Source organism: Myotis brandtii, unplaced genomic scaffold, assembly GCF_000412655.1.
Source record: "Myotis brandtii unplaced genomic scaffold, ASM41265v1 scaffold250, whole genome shotgun sequence".
Taxonomy (NCBI): Eukaryota; Metazoa; Chordata; class Mammalia; order Chiroptera; family Vespertilionidae; genus Myotis; species Myotis brandtii.
Window position 1 is genome coordinate 3,503,822 of NW_005359478.1, and position 22,478 is coordinate 3,526,299.

Consider the following 22,478-nt stretch of genomic DNA (forward strand, 5'->3'; position numbering starts at 1 on the left):
GAATGAATGACTAAGGGATTTTTAGGCTTTTGATTTCTTCAATTCTGTGTATTGATGACAATGAAAGTTGGGGGGGAAATGTGTTTTATGAATAGAGAGTGACTATCAAAGTAGAACTAATTTTATTTTTCAGAAAAATATATATTGACACACACACACACACACACACACACACACACACACGTCAACGTAGTCTGAGATTTTCTTTGTGCCCACAAAGTTTCTGAGCAAAGAAAACATAGTGTATAATGAGGAAGTTGGATAACTTACTGAAGTTATTCTTTTGGTTTTATACCCATGAAAGGGAGTCTGTTTGTTTTGAATATGTTGCGAAGTATATGTAGTTGACAATTGGGTGCGTATTTATGACATCATCCTGTGAGGGCCTGGTAGTGCACTTCTGTTGAAGGAGATCGTCTTCCTCAGTCTCACCTTCCTTGCTGCTGCCGTCACCACCCAGCAGTTTCAGACAATTGACTTTTCCCTCCTCCATGGGAGAGACGAGCTCACTGATGAGGACCTTTTATGTAAATGGAGCAAAACCATAATTGACATTACGGGTTGATTAAAATCTTTGCAACCAAAAAATTTACCTGGTTAGTTTCTAAGGGACCGTCTCCTTTGTTCCCAGGTAAATGATGCTGCCCCGTTTGTTGCCATCACATCAGGTTGTTTCAAGAGATAAGTATAGCTGTTGTCAGTTTGTTTTCAACTCTGTGGGCAAAAGTAGCCAAATCTTTCTAGAATTAGAGTGTTTTCCAAGAATGCGTCTGCATTTGGACCATGATGTGCCCAGGACCTATAGAACAGATGTTTTTATTGGCAGAAATTACCTTGTATGTTTCTAGAAATATATCTATTTCCAGGAGTGAAGTTAAGGCCTGAAGAAATTTTGGGGATTCATCAGCAAATGAGAGGCATTTAAAACCATTAGATAAGATTGATTCATATATTCATTTAAGAAAAAAAAAATTACTGAGTTCGTATATGTGTATCAGGCACTGTTTTAATCACTGGGGATTCAATAATGAACCCAACGAATCCCCCACTGAGAGACTGCAGACCAGAGAAGTGGTGACATGTGCAGTGTATGGGATGGTGTGAGTGCTGGGGGGGGCGGGGGTGGGTGGGTGAAGAGCAGGGAAGAGAGCATGTGGACATGGGGCACAGCTCTAAGTGGGGTGGTACAGTCAGTGGTGACACTAAGACAAGCTGAGGGAGCAGGGGAAAGGCAGGTAGAGAGGCTCTGACCTGGGAGTCTGTCTGGTACACTGAGGATGCATCAATGTCATGAACAGAGGCGGCGGGCTTGCAGGCCAAGGTCAGGACCCTGATTTATACGAGCGAAATGGAAAACTCAAGCAAAAGAGTGACATGACCAGCATGTGTTTTAATACAACATTAGACATATTGCATTTACTCTGCTTGGTTCTCTCTTTAGGACAAAATTGTGCCCAACCTGTGTTCCATTTTTGCTTTGCTGTTGGCCGACAGGAACTGGCTGTTAGAACAACATGCCTTGGAGGCATTTACTCAGTTTGCAGAGGTAAGACCCACCTATGGCAGTGACCTGCAAAGCATTTCAACATTTCAGACACCCAGAAACAGTGATGAGCTGCTTCCGCATCTTAGTTGTAAAATGTTCTGCTGCAGGAGATATTTCTAAAGATGAGGCATCAAGAAGTGAGATTCCTAAGGGCCTGTGGGTAGTAACAACAACCCAACAGGCATTCTAACCAGGTCTGTTAATCCGGGCAGTCTCCTCGATGCAGTTTTTGGGTTGGAAGGTAATACGTATCACCTCAAACTATCCTGGGGTCGGTCAGGTTGATGAACACAGACCTATTAACTTGGTTCTGTGGAGAAGGCGATCTGGCGTGGACGGCTCCTTCCCACTGTATACATTGCAGAATGGGGTATTGCTCTAAGGCACCTGAAAGAACTACGAGCTAATCATCTCCTGAGTATCCCCTGCACTGTTCTCTCTTAACCAGTTAACTACCATGCATCCAAAACAGAAACCATCCCCACACGCCACAATATTTTGAATTTAATTAAAAAAATCAATTTGCAATGAATATTATAAAAATAAATATATTACAATTCGGATGTTCTTGAATATTTTCAGCTGAAAATTCTCACGAAAAACGATTTTAAAGTTGGCCAGGGCTGCCACTTAGGACAAACATTTTTAATAGACGCCTGTGGCGTGTGGGGAAGGTCTGCCGCTTGCATCTACAGACGCTTATGGCGTACAATGGGTTAAAATGCTTTTTTGAGTAAGGTGGCCCTTAAAACTCATGTGTCTTTTCAACTTATTGAAATATATTAAAATTTCTTATCAATTTTTAATAGGGAACAAGTAATGAAGAGATAGTCCCCCACTGCCTCAGTTCTGAAGAAACTAAGAACAAAGTGGTATCCTTTCTGGAGAAGGTATTTATTTTATTTTACACAGAATCAAAACAATGGTGTCACTGTTCTTTATCAGGTGACTTTTTAAACAGGTTATCTCCCTAGCTTCACCTTTTGCACAGTGGTGACACATCATAGAAGTCAGACACGTGGAGTCACTGCCTGTAGCAGTGAGGACCCCGACTGTTAGTGACCGTGATTAGATGCTAATGTGCACCACTGTGGTTCGGATGTAACTGAGGCACGGCTTCTCTGCACTGACAGACCAGGACACAGACTTTTTAGTTTGACTCAATCCTATGGCTTCCACATCTGTGCATCCTTTGTCACTTTCATGGGAACTGTGTTAGGTGAAGCATAAGAGAATAATAGTTAAACCACGGGTTACCTAACACCGGGAGCAGTCTTATCACATGGGCTGTTTACCTGGTCTTTCATGATCTCTGCAGACGGGATTTGCAGACGAGACGGTAGCTGCTAGAGTGGAGCGTGTGAAACAGGAAAAAGGGATTTTCTGGGGATCCTTGGCAACAGTTACGTTAGAAGAAGCAAAGTGGTCATCTTCACAGGTATGGACTATTGCATTACAATATGGGTCAAGCTTTTTTTGTAAGAGAAAGTCTGCTCTTAGTACTTAATGAGTAAGCAAAACAAACTAGTATGGTTCTTGTTCTCATGTTGCATATAAAAATAAGTAGATCTAGACATGTAAAATTCTGTTTTATGCTAGATGCTCTCTAAAAAATCATTTTCCCCCTAAAAAGTTATGAACACCTAAAAACAGGTAGGACTACAGAGTAAGCTTTGAACATCATACCAAATACACTGTCGACACACCTGTTACCTATAGCTGCCTCTTTCCCAGTTTGTGACCCAGAGAGGAAAACCAGAGAACTTACCTTCCAGAATGTTTATCTACCAGATAACCTGCCTCATTCTTTAAATCAGCCTAATAATTTTTGGCAGTGCCTCAAAATCACATCTGCCTATTATTAAATATCCTCTAGGGATATTTAAAATGTTTTTTTTTTTAAAATATATTTTATTGATTTTTCTCAGAGGAAAGGAGAGGGACAGAGAGTCAGAAATATCGATGAGAGAGAAACATCGATCAGCTGCCTCCTGCACACCCCCCACTGGGGATGTGCCCGCAACCAAGGTACATGCCCTTGACCGGAATCGAACCTGGGACCCTTCAGTCCGCAGGCCGACGCTCTATCCACTGAGCCAAACCGGTTAGGGCAATGTTTTTCTTTTGATGTTTGTTTTTTGAGTACTGACAGTATATTAGGAATTGCAATCCACAAGAACAACAATGTTCTTTTAAGTTTTAATAACTTGTTTTCAAGACTCTTATGCCTGAAGTCTGTAAAGTTAAATATCCTTATCAGTAGCATAAGGGGGCCCTCAACCCCTCTTTCCTGGGCGGTAGTTATAAACTTGGCATTAAACATGGAAAGAAGCATAAATCCAAATGGGCTTTGTGGTAGGACATGTTGGGTGTGTCTAGAGCTCACTCACTGAAGTGCTGGCTGGGAGGCGTCAGCTCCTGCGTCACTGTGACAGACAAAAACACCTGCGCGTGTCTTTCCAGGGGATGGTGGTGGTGCTGCTCTTGTGAACCAATGACTAGAATAAAATGTGCACGTGCAGCTTTTCATAGTTTTAGAACTTGTTCTAATAAGCTTTGCTCTAGTCTGCAACAAAGTTCTTGGCAGTTTTTAGAACAGGTAGGACATTCCCACCACGTCTTTCTCGTTTGCCAGCCTTGTGCTAAAAGAGCCCGCCACGAGCCCCCTGTGGAGGAAGAGTACAGGTCAGCACTGCAGGCCGCAACGGGGGCCCTGGAGGCAATCGAGTTACTGCTCCAGAAGTCCCCTGCTCCTGACTGGCTCCCCACAGAAATGCAGCTGCTCCAGGAAAAGATTGATCAGCTGAAAAGCCGCAGGCTCCAGGATGAAACTTGAATGGACCGGACCAGACCATCGCTAGACAGAACTGGGTTTCTACAATGTAGTTTGTAAGTGAAAATATTTATGTAAATTATGTCTATACATTTTCTAACACATAAAACAACTTTTGTAAAGTTGCATCTAGTGAAAATAGTCTTTATTGGATGTTGAGAGAACAGGATTATGGGGAATATTTCTCATGAAGAACTTTGGTCCACATAATATATGTGGGAATAACTGTAAACAAATAAATAAGCTGCCGAAGGAAACCTTAGCGATTTAAAGTCATTTACGTCCTTCATAGTAAAATGTTTTCCAGGTGTTGCATTTCATAATAGAGCTCACTCTTCTCACTGGTAAAGAAATGGCACAAAATTAAGCTAATCAGTTGGAAGGTCTTGCATTTATTTCCTTTACTTCCAGAATGACCTGGCCTTGGAGGCACAGGCTCTTCCCCCAGCTGAGGGCCACACCCAGGGTCTCTCGCTTCCTTGGCACAGACTGGAAAAGCTCCTGGTATGAGAAAAACAGGATGCTTTGGGGTTTTCTTGTCTGCAGAGCCTGCTTTTGAGGTATTAGTTTGATTTTTTTTTAAAAAGGAATCCTTTTTCCTAGAGTTTAACTCACACCCATTGTCACCAGCTGCTGTCTCCCCAGTTCAGCTCCCCGGCATCTCCCCAGCCTTCAGACTCCGCCTGCAACGACATAAAGCCAAAGGCAGCTGCTGGGACAGCGTCTCCACATTCGAAAGGTCAGCAGTTTATAGTTCCTTGTGCAAATAAGTAAAATCGCTTTCTAAGCACCATCTAATCCAATGAAGTCCACCTGCTGACACCTTACTCTTCTCCCTTTTCCAAGTAAAAAGGTGACTATTTACTAGTGCCACTGAACACTTAGCCACACCGCTGCATTTTTCTGGGGAAGGAAAGAGGGTAATAGGAAGTGACTTTACTTGCCGCGTTGACTGGGCACAGGTGTCTCTTCCCTTGGCGGGAAGACAGCTAGGTGTCTGTTATGAGGGGACAAGGCAGCTGGTACCCACAAAGGAAATCCTTACCTCAGTCATTTCTGCTGCAGCAAATTTTGAGGAAAACTGCATCCCTGGTGAGATACTATCCGCATTGGGGATCACCGTTTCTGTCCTCCGTTCAGGTAGAACAAGAACAGCACCCGAAGGCTTAATTTCAGGGATCATGTCAGCAAACCAGTCCAACTCAGGGTCCTGCGCTAGCTTCTTTTTCACTTGAATGGTGAACTCCTCTCCTAAACCAAGTTCCGATGGAACCTTAGGGCGCCTTTCTCGTGATGATACTTTTGGGGGCTGGGCTGGGCTAGGACTGGTCTTTTGGGGTTGGCTTGATGCCAAAGGCTTGGCCTCCTCTGTGAGCAGAAGAGAAGTGGGAATGGCCTTGTGCTCCCCCGAGGTACCAGAGCTTCCACCTCCTGGGCTCACTGCATCGCTGAAGCTGCTGTGCTTAAGGTCATCCCACGTCTCCACTACCTTCAAGTCCGTGAGCGGGGACCTGGCAGGCTCTGGAGGCCACACCTGTGTGCTGACAGTTCTACCTTCAGGCTCCCCGGGCTCGCTCCAGTCGGGCCACTCCTCCGACACTTGGGGACTTGGCAGGAAGTTTTCACTGTCTCCTGAGGTATTTTTCGCGTCTGAAAGTCCATTCATGGGAAATGTCCTGGGCTGAGAAAATCGATCACCTGTGGGACATGTGCAAGAATTATTCTCCTAAATGTTGGTTAAAATCAAGAATATATTTAGGGAAATGTACAGTGTAAGTTTTTAGAAATATCCTTGCACACTAAACCACAAAAGCAACAATTAGAGTTTCTTTTACTAAATACTCAAACATAAATGCTGTTGGCACAGTTGTCTATAAACAAACATAGAAGTGTTAAGACAGCTGATGTTATGTTACCCTTGCAGTGTCAGTTATGTGCACCCTAAAACTGTGTGCGTGGCCAAGTAAGTCGGCCTCAGTCAACGTACCTTCCCTTGAACAGTTGCCTTTGTGCTCAGGGCACGGAGAAGCCTGTGCAGTGACGACCAGCCTTTCCCCAGGCTTCCTGAACCACGACACCTTTCTCTCGCATACCTGTCATCTCCCAGAGCTATTGCTCTGATACAATTTGGAAAATGCTACACGGAGGCATCAAAAGTCCAAAGTAAAGAAAGTGTCTGCTGCAACAGATTCAAGCAGTGTTGACCCGCCCCTCTGCCAGCCGTAAGCAAAGGTAGTTTGCCACCCTGTGGCCTAGAGAGGCAAGGTGGCACCCGAGCTGACTTCTCTTGTAATCAGTCTCAAGTGTCCCCAAAGTGTCCTTAATTTTCAGAATTTAAACTTATTACTCAAGAAAACGTTCACCCGAGCAATGGAAAAGCTGTATAAACTTACTATTTCTACCTGTCTGGGGAAGAGTGGTGTAGGAATCTTGCTGTTTGTGCTTCTTGCTGCCGACGGGCCTGTCGTCAGGAAAGAACCCTTTAGGGAATACCCTGGAGGGGTTCTCCAAGCCGGGGGAGGGCTGCCTGTGCTGGCTGCAGGCCACATGCGTGGGAGAATCTGAAGATAAACAGAAACTCCAAAAAGTGAGAGGGACGGTAAACTGTCCTGCTCTGGCACACATGTTAGGTGAGCAAGTTAAGGGAAATGGGTATATTTAACACAAATAAGTGCAGGGAAAAATGTACCCCTAGTATTGGAGTGGATTACCTGTCCTAGGGGTGTGTGAGGACAGGCTGAGTGTCCACCTGGTGGAGTTGGACTAGAGAGACAGAACCCTTAGGATGACACCTAGTTAGAAAAGTTACAGCCTGTAAAACCAGAAAGTTCATACTCAAGAGTTGGCATTGCTCAAAAGGATTCAAACACAATTTTGGCTACTTCCTCTGCCAGCCTCTCACTTGCTGTTTGGCAGCACAGGCCTCACCCAGTCTGACGAGTGCATGTCACAGCTGTAGAGGTGGCGGCAGTTCTATGTCCTCTCAGAGCCCCCCTGACCCAGTCTCGTCCGAGCTCTCAAAGGTTTGGGAAACAAGAATTGCTTTAAAATTATCTTGGCATCAAATTAGAGCCTAGTCTATCTGAGGGCTCTTTTCTAATAACTTTCCCTGCATCTACCAACTATCAGGGAGGACTGGATTAGAGAGCCAGTTTCACGATGTCACTGTCCTTCCTACGCAGGGTTACATACAGGAGCAGGAAGCAACCCTGTACAGCCTCTAAAGACCAGAAAGGACTGCCACCTCCCAGGTAACGTCCAGTGGGAACATACTGAAATAAGGCTTCTTGAAGTACATAACACCAACAGCTTTTCACCTAATGGGCCAACAAAGTCAAAAGAACTTAACTACTAAAGCATTTGTGGAAACTGACCATATCTACTAAAATTTTAAATAATGTATATATTCCTGTGACTCAGTCTACTCCTGGGACATGATCCTATAACAATAAAACTGTATTTCTAAGGATATCTAGTGCAATATGTGGGTAGGGGTTAAAAAGCCAGAAATGGGTGTAATAGCCATCAACAGGGAAATCACTGAGTGAATTACACTCAATGGAATATAAAGCAGCTTTCATGAAGATGAGCTCGAGTTTATGCTGACCTGGAGGCTGGTCCCTCATAAATTGCTACATGAAAAAAAACCACACAAAACAACAAAAAACAAGCTGTACAATTGTGGACAGTATTTTCTCATCGTTTAAAAAAATTGTGTGAAGCCCTCGCTGGTTTGACTCAGGGCGTAGAGCATTGGCCTGTGGACTCGAGTCCCGTGTTCACTTCCGGTCAAAAGCACATGCCCAGGTTGCAGGCTCAATTCCCAGTAGGGGGCGTGCAGGAGGCAGCCAATCAATGATTGTTTCTCATCATTGATGTTTCTATCTCTCCCCTCCTTTCCTCTCTGAAATAAAAATGTATTAAAAAAAACTGTGTGTAGCCCTGACCAGTTTGGCTCAGTGGATAGAGCATCGGCTTGTGGACTGAAAGGGCCTGGGTTTGATTCTGGTCAAGAGCATGTATCTTGGTTGCAGGCTTGATCCCTGGTAGGAGGTGTGCAGGAGGCAGCTGATTGACGTTTCTCTCTCATCGATGTTTCTAACTCTCTATCCCTCTCCTTTCCTCTCTAAAAAAAAAAAATCAATAAAATACTAGTATATTTTAAAAAATAAAAAGCTGTGTGTGTAAATATACATTTGTCTTTTTGTGGCTTTTGAGAAAGGGATGAGAGGCTGCCCACTCAGCTATTAAAATTGGTTTCCTGTCCCCAGAAGGAGCTGGGAAGGGAATTACCAGCTGTTCCCTTACACTTCTCTGTCATGACTGCATACAACCACCTGCATCATTTGTACAATGTTAAAAGTCTAATAATACATCACAATAAAGAGGCCTTTTAAATCATTCTTACCTTCTGGGGAAAGGTCAGTAGTTTTTGTAAAACTTGGGGCAGTGCGTTTGAAGACCTTGGTTCTCTGTCCTCCCACAACCACCTCTGGTCCAAGTAGGGAGACCAGCACAGCCAGGCTGTGAAGCGTGATCGCCACCATGGAGCTGCTGGTATCACGCAGGCCCAGTAACACCTAGGAGCAGACAGGGTAGTGAGTGCAGACAACCACACTGCCTGCAATCAGGCTGTGTTTGCTCAGATGAATTTCATTTCTTAGACACGTGTTCTGGGGCAGTAGCTTGCATACTATCTGTGGTTAAGGACCAACATTTCCCCCTCCCAATCCAGCACAGAGTGGATTTAAAAACGACGTAAGGTGTAATGGCCACCTGTGGGCAGGAAAATGCTGTGCTCGCCTCCTCCCATAACCACATCAAAGTTACAGTTAAATTATAGAACCACCACCCTTGAGGACCACCTGACAACTAGCTGAACAGAAGTCCTATAATTATGGATGTGGCAAATCTGAGTCTCATTAACCTGGCTAACACCTTTCACCTCCCTGATGAGGCCCTGAAACTCCACCCAAGTCGGCCCCAGGGAACCTCTTCCAGCAGCTCCTCCACACACGTGACCCGTGTCAGTTCACACTGCAGACTTTCCTAAAATCTCTAGGTCCACAAACCAAACAAGCAGGGGCTGGCCTCGGCTGCCCTGTACCAGTTGCTACGTTACCCAAAGCCTTAGACACAGGCTGCGACTGGCCTCAACTTGCACGGTAGCTCACATCAGAAGCCCCACGCCTGGCATCAGCTGCAACCAGTGCTGACTTGGAACACAGCTTCAACCAAGTGGCCACGAGCCCGGCACAAGTGGTCGTCTGCCCTCAGCTCCAATCATGTGCTCACCAAAGGGTCCCAGGCCTGGCATTAGTGGCAGTGGCCTGTTCGCAGCACAGTGTCTCACTGCACAAGCATCAACCAATTGCAGATCAGTTTGTAGCTCCCACCAGGTGGCCCCAAGCCAGGCACACGCGGAGGCTGACCTTGGCCCACATGGTCAAGAGGCTCCAGCACAAACACCTGGTGGCTTGGCTTACCAAGCACCACCCAAACAGCTCCACCAACAACACACCTGAAAGGCGGATTCAGCTGGCACCAGAGCTCAGCCCCCCTCACAACAGCTTACCCTACGTTATAGCAGGGGAACAGCAGCTCAAAAAGGGCCAGGGACACTGACTTCAGGGCAAGGGCTGGAGAGGCAGCTTTCTCCAAGACAGAGGTCCTGGCAGGTGCCACTGCTCCTGCATTGAGCCCTCCCCCGGCTCAGCCTGTGGCACAGGCACCACGCCTCAGTCGCCATCAACCTGGCTCATGGCTCGCCCTGCTGATTCCGAGAGACTCCAGCCACCCAACTTCTGCACGGACCCAAACCTCCTGCGGCTGTTTCTCATAAGCCACTGGCCTTGGCCTGTGCTGTGGACGTTTTTAATGTTTACTGAATTCACTGGGGTGACAATAAGATTATATAGGTCTCAGGTGCATATCATCTGTACATTGTATTGTGTGTTCAAGTCAAGTCTCCTTCCGTCACCATTTATCCTCCTTACCCTCGTTAAGCTCCCCCATCTCCTTTCCCTCTGTAATTAGCATAAAACCTCTCAAAGGTCCACAACCACAACTCATGGGTAAGGAAAATTAAGATTAAAATTTCCATACTAAACAAAGTAATCCACAGATTCAATGCAATCCTATCAAAATACTAATGGCACTTTTCACAGAACTTGCGTAAATAATCCTAGAATTTATATGATTCACAAAGGACCCTATGAGAAAGAAAGTTGGAGGTATCACACTCTCGGATATCAAATTATACTACAAGCCCATAGTAATCAACACAGCCTGGCACTGGCATAAGAACAGGCATATAGATCAATGGAACAAAACAGCCCAGAAATAAACCCATGCCTATATGGTCAATTAATCTATGACAAATGAGGCAAGAATATTCAATGAGGTAAGGACAGTCTTTCAATAAATGGTACTGGGAAAACTGGGCAGATACATACAAAAAAATGAAAATAGATCACCTCCTTACTCCACACACAAGAATAAACTCAAAATGGATTAACGACTTAAATGTAAGACCTGAAACCATAGAACCCCTAGAAGAAAACAGGCAGTGAACTCTGACTTGGCTCTCGGTAATATTTTTTGGGATATGTCCCCTTGGGCACAGGCAACAAAAGAAAAAATACATAAAAGTTTTTGCACAGCAAAGGAAACCAACAAAACTGCAGACTGAGTTGAATAGTGTCACCCAAAAATTCATGTCCACCCAGAATGTGACCTTAAAATGAAGTCATACTGGGTTAGAGTGGGCCCGACACCTAATGCCTGGTGTCCTTATAAAAAGGCCACGTGACAACGGAAGCAGAGGTTGGAGTGACACAGTCAACACCAAGAAAGGCCGAGGAGCCACGGAAGCTGGGAGACTTCAGGAGCTCGGGTCTGCCCACACCTGTTTGCACTTCTGCCTCCAGAACCGAGAGGCGTCTCCTGTTAGAAGCCACACCATTTTCAGTCACTTGTTCATCACTCAGGAAACCCACAAGCCCTGAGCCTTCAAGTGGGCAAATCCCAACGAGGCTCCGTGGTGGCTGAGGAAGAGGCTGAAAAGCCCTGAATCTCAACATCCGTCCCACTCAGTTATCATTATTTTATACTCGTTATGAACAGTCTGTGTTCACAAAGCATTGCACCAAGGATGCTGGCTCTTCTTCCCCGAAGAATTAGCAAACAATTATCGTTTTTCTCAGCTTCAGACCAAATCCATTAGTTTAACCGACTGGCCTTTGTGAATGGGATCACCACGCAGCTTTAATTTCAACCTAATTGCTGCCTCAGGGCCTCCTGTGCTCTCCTCTGAAAGCCACAGCCCCTTCTTCAGCCTCGCTGACCAGCACCCGCGGTGCCCAAGCCCTGGCCTCCCAGCTCCAGGATCCCCGGGCGCCGACGGCCTCTGACCTGCGGCAGGATGACTGTCCTCAGCTGCTCCGGAGTGAAGTGCTCCACGTAGGCCTCCAGGTGAGACAGCAGCACCGTGCGCACGTGCTCCTCGTGCACCTCGAACAGCTGCAGCAGCACGGGGACCACCCGAGAGCGGAACAGGGCCGGGGACAGCAGGCGCGGGGTCTCTTCGGGCCCATCGTCTACCCCAGAGCAGAGGTGGGACGGATGAAACATAAACTGCCATTTCAGTGAAGGGTGCTAAGCATGACTCACAAACTCAGCCGAGAACCGGACACACTCAGGACTCGCTAAATCCTCAGGCCCCAAACCAAAGGGCAGCTTTGTAGACCCGAATTTCCTCTTAAGGCTGAATTATAAATACACTCCATCTGACGGAAGTGTTTTAAACATACTGTGTCATTTTTTTTTCTTTTTTTTAAAAAATATATATTATTGATTTTTTACAGAGAGGAAGGTAGAGAGATAGAGAGCTAGAAACATCGATGAGAGAGAAACATCGATCAGCTGCCTCTTGCACACCTCCTACTGGGGATGTGCCCGCAACCAAGGTACATGCCCTTGACTGGAATCGAACCTGGGACCTTTCAGTCTGCAGGCCGACGCTCTATTTACTGAGCTAAACCAGTTACGGCTTTTTTTTCTTTTTTAAAAAATATTTTTATTGATTTTAGAGAGGAAATGAGAGGGAGAGAGAGAGAGAGAGAAACATCATTGATGAGAGAGAATCATTGGTCGGCTGCCTCCTGCATGCCCCCTACTGGGGATTGAGCCCGCAACCGAGGTACATGCCCTTGACCAGAATCGAACCTGGGATCCTTCAGTCCACAGGCCGACGCTCTATCCACTGAGCCAAACCAGCTAGGGCTGTGTCATTCTTAATGTACTACAAAGAAAGCTTTTAGTAGAATCCGGAATCAATAACTCTATACATTTATGCTTACTCAGTGAGGAATTTTATATACTACATTAGATTGATATTGTTGTTGCAATCCTATCTGTTGAAGGTGTTAAAACCACCAGACTTGGTGCTGGAGAGCTGTTGTGGTTGCGGAAGTGGGAACCTTTAAAATATGTATAATACCCCTGAACCAGGGGACCATGCACAGACAAAATCTTAAAAAGCTCCCCAGGTGACTCAGAAGTACACCCCCACCTAAGATCTGAGTAATGGATCGAAGCGCTCTAGCCAACAGTTCATGGCTAAGGGAATGACATCAAAGGAGAATATAAGGAAACTCTAGTTAAGTACCTGCAACACTGTTTGCTTGGATTTAGACTAAGAAAATAAATTCTAAAAGCAGGATTCTCCCCAACTCAAAGTTCTAGTCATATTAAAGCTATACTCTCTGATATGTTGCCATCTACAGTGCTGATAAAGTTACAAAGTTTCAAAGCAATAGGCTCATTTCACATTCCGAAAAAACCTGGAGTCCCAAGAAGTAAAGTGATCTCAGGGCTTTTCCATCTTTGCTCTGGGGAAGTCACTGCAAATGCACAAGTCCCTGAAGACGTGCTTTCCATATGCTAGTCCTGTGTGCACGCGTGTGTGATATCCTGCTGACCACAGGGTCTGACTCTCCAGGAGACGCCATGTCTATGCTGTGGGCTCTGGGACCCAGGTCTGAGTCAGTGATCAGGGACCAATACTGCTCCCCACTCCTAGAAGCAACATTAAGGATGCCGTGCGGTAATCTCACTGCTCAAATACGGACTAATAATCCCCACATTCCTCAATGACCAATAACAGTTTGGAAAAAAATTCACCTTTTTTGGGGCCAAGCAGATGAGGGAGGAAACTCTTCACAGCCACTGGCTCCGCAAACACCAGCTGATTCAGCAGCAGAGGCACCAGCCGCGAGGCGATCAGCTCCTCCGACAAGCAGCTGAGTCTGTCCAGCAGAAACCTGCGGGCAGGGCAGAGAAGCCTGGGAACCGGGGCCACCCTGGGCCGGCCGCGCACGCTTCCGACCGTGCGCCTGTCCCCACTCCATCGGACTGATGCATTCCCGAGTGAGTTAGGTCGGTCTCAGGCAGGAAGAAGAATGCAGGCGAGAGGCAAGGCCAGCTCATCAGCACTCAGACCTCCACGCCGAGCGAGGGAATGTTCCAGCACATTGCCCTCGTCAACAGCAGAAGCGTCCCCCCCTTAGCCAGGGCTTTCGAGTCAATAAAAGGTGCTTCCCTGATGTAAAAGATGGAGGATGTTAGAGTATCCAAACTTCCCACAGGAAACAAAGCACAGGCTTTTGTTACTGAACTTATTAGATTAAAACAGCACATGTAAAAGCCCTTAGGAAGGACACAGATACTGGATATTAACGTTAATATGACCCCACTATCCCATCAGCCTCCTGGGACCCTGCCTCCCAGTTTACTAGGAAATAGGCCACTTTCCACATTCCTACTCATCCCTCCCGCCTTCCCAGGTACCAAAGGGTGAGGGTCTCCTCTTATTGAAGGCCACCCCCCAGCCACCACCCCAAGTTCCCTCCCCTCCCAGCCCCCGGCATGCCTGCAGCTTTAACTGCCCCTCCCCTCCTCTTCCCGCCTTAGAAACAGCCACCTCAACTCCATTCCCTTCCTCAGCGGTTCCATGCTCCCTGCTCTCAACTTCGCAGGAGGTTTTACCCAACGCCTGCCTCCTCCCCTTGCCTTCACTTCTGAGGTCACTGCCAGGCTCTCTGGGAAGCAGCTCCTGAGAGGAGCTGCCAGTGCCTTCCTGCCGACCCCACCTCCGGACCGGCTCCTCTCCCGGGAAGCCCAGCCTTCCTTCCTGCTGAGTTTCCTGCGACCACCGGTCCCTTGTCTCACTCGTCAGCCACCCCTTCCCTTCCAGCCCCTCACGAGGTTGGGTCTCCGGGGCTACAATTTGGACCCACTGTCTTTTTCCTGCTCCCACCTTCTCTGGGAGAGTGTCACCAACTTCAGGCTGATGAACCCGAACAGTCATCTCCAGCTCTTCACCTTAAACCTTCTCTCCTGCGCTCAGACCCACCGGCAGGAGCCCAGGCACATCTCCCCTAGAGTCCCACGGACACGCTGCCCATCCCCGCAGCATTTCCCAGGTCCTCAGCCCCAGATCCCAATTCACTTGGTGACGGTCACTAAAGCTTGCAATTTTACCTTTTAGGTCTTTCTTATCGCAGTGTCTTTGTACACGAAGCCTCACATTTACTGCCTTCACTACCTCGGGTCAGTCTAAAGCAGCGGTTCCCTCACCTGCTTCCCTCACCAGATCTACGCATGCAGGGCCCAGCAGGAAGCCTAACTCGGAGCAACACTCAATAAACTTCGGTAACAGACCAAATGTGTGACCCACGGATTTCATGGACTTAGCCCGAGTTACTGAATTTTAAGTGTTATCTTTCTGAACTTACTTAAAGAATTCAGTTTTTTCCTCTTCACTCTTCATTGTTAAACTTTTCAAGAAATTCACAACTTCTAGAAAATCATTCCTAAATGCCAAGAAGAAAAAAATGCGGAACAGATTAGAGAAGGCATGTCAAACACTGAAGCACAACCAGGCGACACTGTAATAACACTCAACAAGGAACACGCTCCTGTACCATTTAAAAGGCTCCGTTACAACTAAGCAGCTCATGAGACAAATGCTACGGAACAAGGAAACCTGACATTGAGAATCAGAGAGACCTATGGGAGGATACACCTGTATCCATGCCCCATTGCTGTCATGGGATGTGGTCAAATGAGCTACTGGGGAGAAATGGTTCTCATTACAAAATGGTTCTCAAGCCTGTGCTGAAGCGAAAACTACGAACAAGGGGTGGGAAGGGGCTTTCTCTACAAGTCACAGGAATCCTATTATTCCTGCTGCTGTAGACGTAATAAGTCACTCTTCCAGCCAGGCAGGGAAGAGGGCGAGGAGTGGTCAGTTTCTCAGGGCCACTGCTGTCCGTCCCACGGTCCTGTCCTCTGGGGATGGGGCCTGGGACGAGGCTTCACAGGCAGCCTCAGCCGTGGGCTCCACAGCTCACCCTCACCCGCTTCCCAGGGCTCAGCAGCAGAGAAAAAGCCCAGGTGTCCTAACTGGAGTCTAATGCCTCCGAGGGAGACGCCGCCCCGGCTTTGGGAGGGAGCAGGTGTGGGTTTCTCCCTTGCCGCTGCCCTTGCTATTGCGAGTTCTAAAGAACGGTTACACGCACAGTGACGCGGGAACCTATGTCCCCTGAAGGATGGCCTTTGCATCAGGGTAAGTAAAATATGACTATGAATCACCCGCAGGACGTGGCGATGCCTTGGCTAACACTCCTGTAAGGGAAAAGCTTTGGACAGTTTCTTGGAAACAAATGACAAAACCCAGTAACTACAAGGAAACTGCCCTCTGGCTGAGTAACAGCAGCTCCCACCCTGTCCTGCAGGGAAGTGCTCCCTGGGGGAGCATCAGCTTCCCTTCGCCTCCTTTTCTCTCGGGTCTGACTGCAAGCGAGGAGTTTTAGTTTCGAAACTGACACAGGGTTGGCTTTGCTAACAAAAGTCATGAACGTGGAAATTAACCTGAGCAGTTCATGGAAATAAAGAAATGAAGGACACATAACTCAAACCAACCTTGAGAGGCTCGGAAACATCTGAGCCTGCGACAGTGTTCCCTGTGCCCGTCCCTCAGCCCACCACTGCCCCAGCCCCAGCCCGTCTTACTAAACACAGAGACAATCTTTGCCAGAACAAAAGTAAGCTCCTCTCCAGCCCCAACAAGAAAATTTCAGCAGCAAACTCACCGACCACAGTGGCGGCAGGAGGTGCGGCCACGCTCATTAACTCTCTCAATTACAACTGAGCCCAGGCCGCAGCCTCGCTTCTTCCCCACCAGATGCTCGAAGGCAGCGGTTCTCAACCTGTGGGTCGCGACCCCTTTGGCGGTCTAACGACCCTTTCCCAGGGGTCGCCCAAGACCATCCTGCATATCAGATATTTACATGACGATTCATAACAGTGGCAACATGACAGTTATGAAGTAGCAACGAAAATAATTTTATGGTTGGGTCACAACATGAGGAACTGTATTAAAGGGCCAGAAGGTTGAGAACCACTGCTCTAAGGATTCAGCTTCCTGCATATATATTTACATGACGATTCATAACAGTGGCAACATGACAGTTATGAAGTAGCAACGAAAATAATTTTATGGTTGGGTCACAACATGAGGAACTGTATTAAAGGGCCAGAAGGTTGAGAACCACTGCTCTAAGGATTCAGCTAAAATGCCTCGGCCCGGCCTTTTGACAACAGGACCCGGAGAGGTGACCCGACCTCCCTACTCCCCAGTGGACACAACTCAACCTCCCCTGGTTCACAGAGAGCGGACGCGCGGACGGCAGGCGTGGAGCGGGCAGGTGTCCCACGGGCCCCTCACCTGAAGAAGTCATGGGACAGTAAGGTGCAGAGCGCTGGCCGACGCTGTGGGATGGGGTTCAGCAGAGCTGAGTGCAAGGCCTGTCGGAAGCTGAGGAGAGCGTCTGCTGAAACGGAAATCCAGAGCGAGAGTTAGTTTCCAAGGCTTCTCCCTCCTCAGGGCCTCTCTAGCTGGAGACTGACAGGAGCAAGAACCAACCTGTAAAACCCAAACAGACAGAGCCCTGGCTGTTGCGAAACAGCTTCCAGCCCTTAAGCCAAACTCCCTGGCAGGTGTAGGGAATTGTCCTGCCACCCCCACCCACAGAAGAGCCCACCCCCAGGTGCCTCCCCTCCTCGCCCCCTCATTCCTGACTGTCTGACTCAGCTCGGGCCTAAGGAGGTACTACGGGCAGGTGTGCAGGCCTTGTCAACTGGGGCGGCTCATCCACAGAACATGGAGTTACGTGAATGACGGTATTTTCAATCCTCCCACGGACGGCACATACTGGCACCATTCCTGACCGTGGAGGGCAGGATTCACTCCCCACAGGGGTGCCTGCCAAGGCCTCAGGGTTTCGTTCGCGAGTACCGAGGCCGGGACAGTTTAGGGCCGACCGGACGGTGCCTGTGACTCCAGGTTGCGGCATCAGCCTGGCGGCAGAGGCTGGGCTAGGACTGCATGAAGCCTCAGCAGTGGGGTACAAGCCACTGGGGGGTCTAACGGGCAGACCCTGAAGGCCTGGAGTGGCTGCAGGGCAGGGACGCAGCTGCCGAGCCTGCCACGAGAGGACTCCGGAAAATGCTTGTTCAGTAGTCTGGGCTTTATCGGGCAACAAAGGGAAAAGGTCATGAGTAAGTTACAGCAAGATGAAAAAATTCAAAAGAATTCTGAAAGAATAAAGATAAAACATGTCGAGCCTGACTTAGAGATTCTGAACCGTACTCTGCTCATCTGATTGTTACAGATAACAGTCTGTAACCACCCACTGGCCGCTTCAAACTCTTCAAACCAGCAATCGCCAACCGGTGTGAAAGGTCAGACCATCACCACCGACACCAGTTAATAAGATAGTAACGTGATCCTGACAGCTGGAGTTCAAGGTGCTTCCTACTGAGGTTCTTTTACTGTGTTCTTGTTGGGGCTGGCTTCTCTCCTCTGCTGCTCAGATCTGCCCACAGGCCACTGGCAAGCACAGGGTCCTCAGTGCCATGGAAGCCTGGAGGCCTGAGTCCACGCAGAGCAGGCTGGGGGTGGTCCCACTTATTCTGTGGCTGCAGCAGTTAAATACCAACTCACCCTGTCCCTTCATGTCCGTGAGCAGCCTTTCCACCAGCATCCCAAAGGCGTAGGCGTCCCGTGCGTGCCCGTGCAACTCTGGCAGAGTCGTGAATTCTGGAGCCTAGAAGCAGGGGAGGCCGTTAAAACCATTGCTCTCCTTGTTTTGCATTTACTACACTCAGAGCTAACCAGAGGCTGCCACACTCCAGTTTATAGGCTCTGAATGGCTGTGGCTTTCAAAATAGGTTTGACAGCAACCCAGAGTAAACAATACATATTATTAGAGGCCTGATGCACGAAATTCGTGCAAGGAGCTCGGCCCTCGCAGCCACAGTGGCTTTGCCTTGGCCCTCGTAGCCCTGGCTTCGTCCGGAAGGTCGTTTGGCTATCCAGTCTAATTAGCATATTACGCTTTTATTATGATAGATTATTATCAGTATACACATACGTATAAATACGTAATGGAAAAAAAAGTTTTATACAACAGTACTAAACATTGCTACCTACCTAAGATGCCCAATGATATTTTCTATCCCCCACCTCCCCCCGGCTAGTTAGAGCCCTTAAATTGATTTAAAACCCACCTATCATCAGAAGAACACATAATACTGATTTGGATAACCCCGATTTTTTTCAAGTCTTAGGTTTCTATTTAAGTTTGTTTTTCTAGTTGGGTTTGCATTTCCTGTAAAGCACCTGCAGATGTGCTTTGGGGATCAATATTTGTTTACAGTGGTCATAAGAACAGTCTAGAGAGCAACTGCTTAGACTTCACAGGTAAGTATAGTTTTCTTTACCAGCACACAGATGCAATGATCACTCTTGTCTGCATCTCGGATTCCTAAGTGATGGCCAGATGGGCCAAGTTATCTTGTCCAAACTGAGGCCCCTCTTTTTTAAAAATTACAGTTTATATTCCACATTATTCTGTATTACTGTCAGGTGTACAGCACAATGGTTAGACAATCACATACTTCAGTGATTCCTGATATTGCTAGTACCCGCCTGGCACATACATCGTTACCGCAATACCACTGACTGTATCCCCTGCTGTACTTGACTTCCCGTGACTATACTGCAACTACCAATGTGTACTTCTTCATCCCTTCACCGTTTCCACCCAGGCCCCACCCCTCCCCTCTGGCAACCTGCAACCGTCAGTCTGTTTTTTGTATCTATGAGTCTGTTTCTATTTTGTTTGTTTATTTTGTTCTTCGGATTTCACATATCAGTGAGGTCCCTCCATCTTTAAGCAATGTCACCAGTGTCTGTAGGACCAAAATGTCAGCTGAGTGTCAAGAAAAGGCTGTCTGCTGGTAATGAGATACCCTCAGAAGCCTTCGAGGCCACAGGAATTTCGGCCTCAGTAATTCAGCAAAGGAAGGGGTGGGTGGAGAAGGGCTGTTGTGAAGTGTCACACTCAGCTACACAAGGGCATGTAGCATCTTACCGTCTCTTCAGGAGGGATACAAGCCGGGTCTCTCACTGACTGAATGCTCCGCAGAAACTAGACAGAAATAAAGTACAGAGAGGGATTCATGTGGATGTTTGGTGAACCAATCTGACATCAAGCGACAAAAGCCACGAGCAACGGAAACAGTAGCCATGACACCGTCCAACACCGACACCCATCAAATACACACATTCAACTTCCTAACTGAAAAAATGTCAGTTCCATCGTCCCCCTTCAGCTGGTCTAACAGACACCCTTGCCGTCCCACATGGAAACACACCCAGAACCTTCTCCCTCCTGCACGGACATAAAGCAGTGAGAGGCTCCCCAGCAGGGGGATCTGTCACCCATCTTCTCACTGCATCAAGTCAGTTGTAAAGTTCGCTGCCACGTGAGCTATAAAAGTTGAGGATCTTGCCTGGCCAGCGTGGCTCAGTGGTTGAGCATCGGCCTATGAACCAGGAGGTCACAGTTTGATTCCTGGTCAGGGCACATGCCCAGGTTGCGGGCTCAACCCCCAGTGTGGGGCCTGCAGGAGGCAGCCAGTCAATGATTCTCTCTCATCATTGATGTTTCTATCTCTCCCTCCCTCTCCCCCGCTCTCTGAAATCAATACAAATATATTTTTTAAAAAGTTGAGGATCTTATCAAGAGAAAACCAAAATCACAGAACAGTACATTCTTTCACTGACATAAAGATTATTTTTCAAGAGTTTGTAAGTCCCTCCCACCATTCAGGGCACGAGGAATAGAAACTGAATGCAATCAGCTCGCTGCCCCCTGCAGGTGCGCTCATCCTAGAACGTGAACTAGTCTCAGTAACACATGCAGAGGGCCACGAAGCACAGAGGGACTCATGTTGGGGAGGGACACTGGGGAGGGGTTCCCAGAGGACACTGAACTGTCTTACGCTGTGGCGCCTCACATCTCCCAGAGAGCCCACGGCAAGGGGGTGCCCAGCAACAGCGCCATAGCCAGAGAGGAGGGCGCCGCACACGGGAGACCACTCAGGGTGGGACTCAGCAAGGGAATGTGAGCCGCCGATGGAGCCCGAGGGCGGCTGGGGGAAGAGTCTGGAATCTGTCCCCGAAGGCACTACATGCTGAGTACTAACGAGACATAAGGTGAAGTCTGGGAGGAAGTGATCAACGGGCAAGAATGATAATCAGAGGAGTGTCCTTGTGGTGAAATGGCACCTGAATGAGTGAGAGCCCACGAAGGTGCGGACTGGGTGAGGCCCCTGCGGACGCCGCACGGAGGGGACGGTGGGTAGAGGTGAGGGGGTGGCAAGGCTTCAGTGGGGATATTACGACAGGTGGGTTTTCTTTTCTCAGAAAGAGTGAGTCTCATGGCAACATGCAGCATGGTGAAAACAAGAAAGAAGACACAAAAGAGGTTTGGCAGCCTAGGAGGGACGTTGGAAAGAAGATCTGTGTTGGACAAAATTATACGACGTGCCACAGGCAGCCACAAGGCCGTGGGGGGCTGGGGGAGGGAGGTTTCGGATGCACAGGCCCTGATTCCAGCTCCTAGGACATAATGTGTGACTTGGGACAACCTCGATGATTGTGCCTCGAACAGGCTGTATGTAGTATGTGCCAGCACCATCCGGGAGGAGCTGTAAAGATAAGTGTAGACACTGTCACGCCGGCCAAGACAGACTCACGCGGGTCAGTTCAACGTTCAACATGACGTGGAATCATTAACTTCAGGAGCAGAGAGGAGGGACATAAAACTGAAAATCTGACTAAGCCATTATACCTCTCAGCCTCAGACTCCTCAGCTACAAAATGAGGAGAAAAGAATAAATGACGCCAGTGGCCTCGTAAGAATAAACTCCCACAATTCTAGGACACGAGCACTGACAAAAACGTCACGTCTCCAAACCTAAGATCGCCCCACACTGAAGGAGGTCCCTGCGGGGACCACACAGACCGCTCTCCATCTGACACCGCGCTGTCACCGCTTACCTCCGGGGTGGCCTGGGGGACTCGGCAGACTGTCTCCATCCCTCCCAGCTTCCAGTGCCCATCTTCACTCACAAACACAGAGGACAAGCAGACGTTGTTATGCGTTAGGTGGCCCTGGAAAAGAGGAACAGGAAGAAGACTGGCACTCCAATTTCTGAAGTAGAAATTTAAAAAAACTAAATACTAATCACCAAGAAAAAGGCCTGGCCAGTCTTCCTCTTGTGGCATCCTAAGTGGAAGTCTGACTTTGGGCATGAGAGGCCGAAGGAGCCTGTTCAGCACGGAAGTCAGGGGAAGGGGAGACGCCAGGGAAGGGCTTCTGTTACCCCTTCCCCCCCAGCCTGGCAGGTTAATAAGACACCGAGGCTACTGCTCAGATACCACCCCCCGTTCCCACGGCGTCAGGAGATGCACGTCCCTAAACCCGAATCCCCGTCTTCATATCCTGTGCGTTTGCCTCCGATGCCTTTAAACATCAAGTTTCTTGTCTCCCACAGGTTCCTGTTTTCATCTCTCAATTCTCTCTCGCCCACATTCTATCAGGAACCCAGACCCATGTCACCTTAAGTCCTAGCCCAGTAAGCATGAAAAAATCCTGCCTGAAGAGGAGGAACGAGATACTCTGA

At 48.1% G+C, this 22,478-nt stretch overlaps 2 protein-coding genes across 9 annotated transcripts in view; one reads left to right on the forward strand and one right to left on the reverse strand.

The window, feature by feature from the left end:
• The window catches only part of LOC102254783 (chromosome unknown open reading frame, human C1orf112), a 36,536-nt gene extending 32,110 nt beyond the window's left edge, over positions 1–4,426 (forward strand). For both annotated transcript variants that reach the window (XM_005867636.2, XM_014540871.1), the window contains 4 exons: positions 1,442–1,546; positions 2,356–2,436; positions 2,865–2,984; positions 4,182–4,426. In XM_005867636.2, coding sequence (XP_005867698.2) covers positions 1,442–1,546; positions 2,356–2,436; positions 2,865–2,984; positions 4,182–4,382 — 507 coding nt within the window. In that variant the 3' untranslated portion in view covers positions 4,383–4,426. The remainder of the gene's footprint in view (positions 1–1,441; positions 1,547–2,355; positions 2,437–2,864; positions 2,985–4,181) is intronic.
• SCYL3 (SCY1-like, kinase-like 3) overlaps positions 1–22,478 on the reverse strand; it is a 38,367-nt gene that overhangs the window by 9,642 nt on the left and 6,247 nt on the right. Inside the window, exons 3-14 of one of the 7 annotated variants that reach the window (XM_014540872.1) lie at positions 21,853–21,966; positions 19,880–19,936; positions 18,448–18,550; positions 17,170–17,275; positions 15,176–15,253; positions 13,563–13,702; positions 11,793–11,977; positions 8,788–8,959; positions 6,773–6,940; positions 5,425–6,077; positions 4,995–5,062; positions 4,510–4,880 (exon numbers count right to left, since the gene is read on the reverse strand). In XM_014540872.1, coding sequence (XP_014396358.1) covers positions 5,003–5,062; positions 5,425–6,077; positions 6,773–6,940; positions 8,788–8,959; positions 11,793–11,977; positions 13,563–13,702; positions 15,176–15,253; positions 17,170–17,275; positions 18,448–18,550; positions 19,880–19,936; positions 21,853–21,966 — 1,836 coding nt within the window. In that variant the 3' untranslated portion in view covers positions 4,510–4,880; positions 4,995–5,002. Of the gene's footprint in view, positions 1–4,509; positions 5,063–5,239; positions 5,348–5,378; positions 6,078–6,772; positions 6,941–8,787; positions 8,960–11,792; positions 11,978–13,562; positions 13,703–15,175; positions 15,254–17,169; positions 17,276–18,447; positions 18,551–19,879; positions 19,937–21,852; positions 21,967–22,478 lie in introns of those variants that run through there. The other 6 variants (XM_014540873.1, XM_014540874.1, XM_014540875.1 and 3 more) reach the window with 6 other exon arrangements.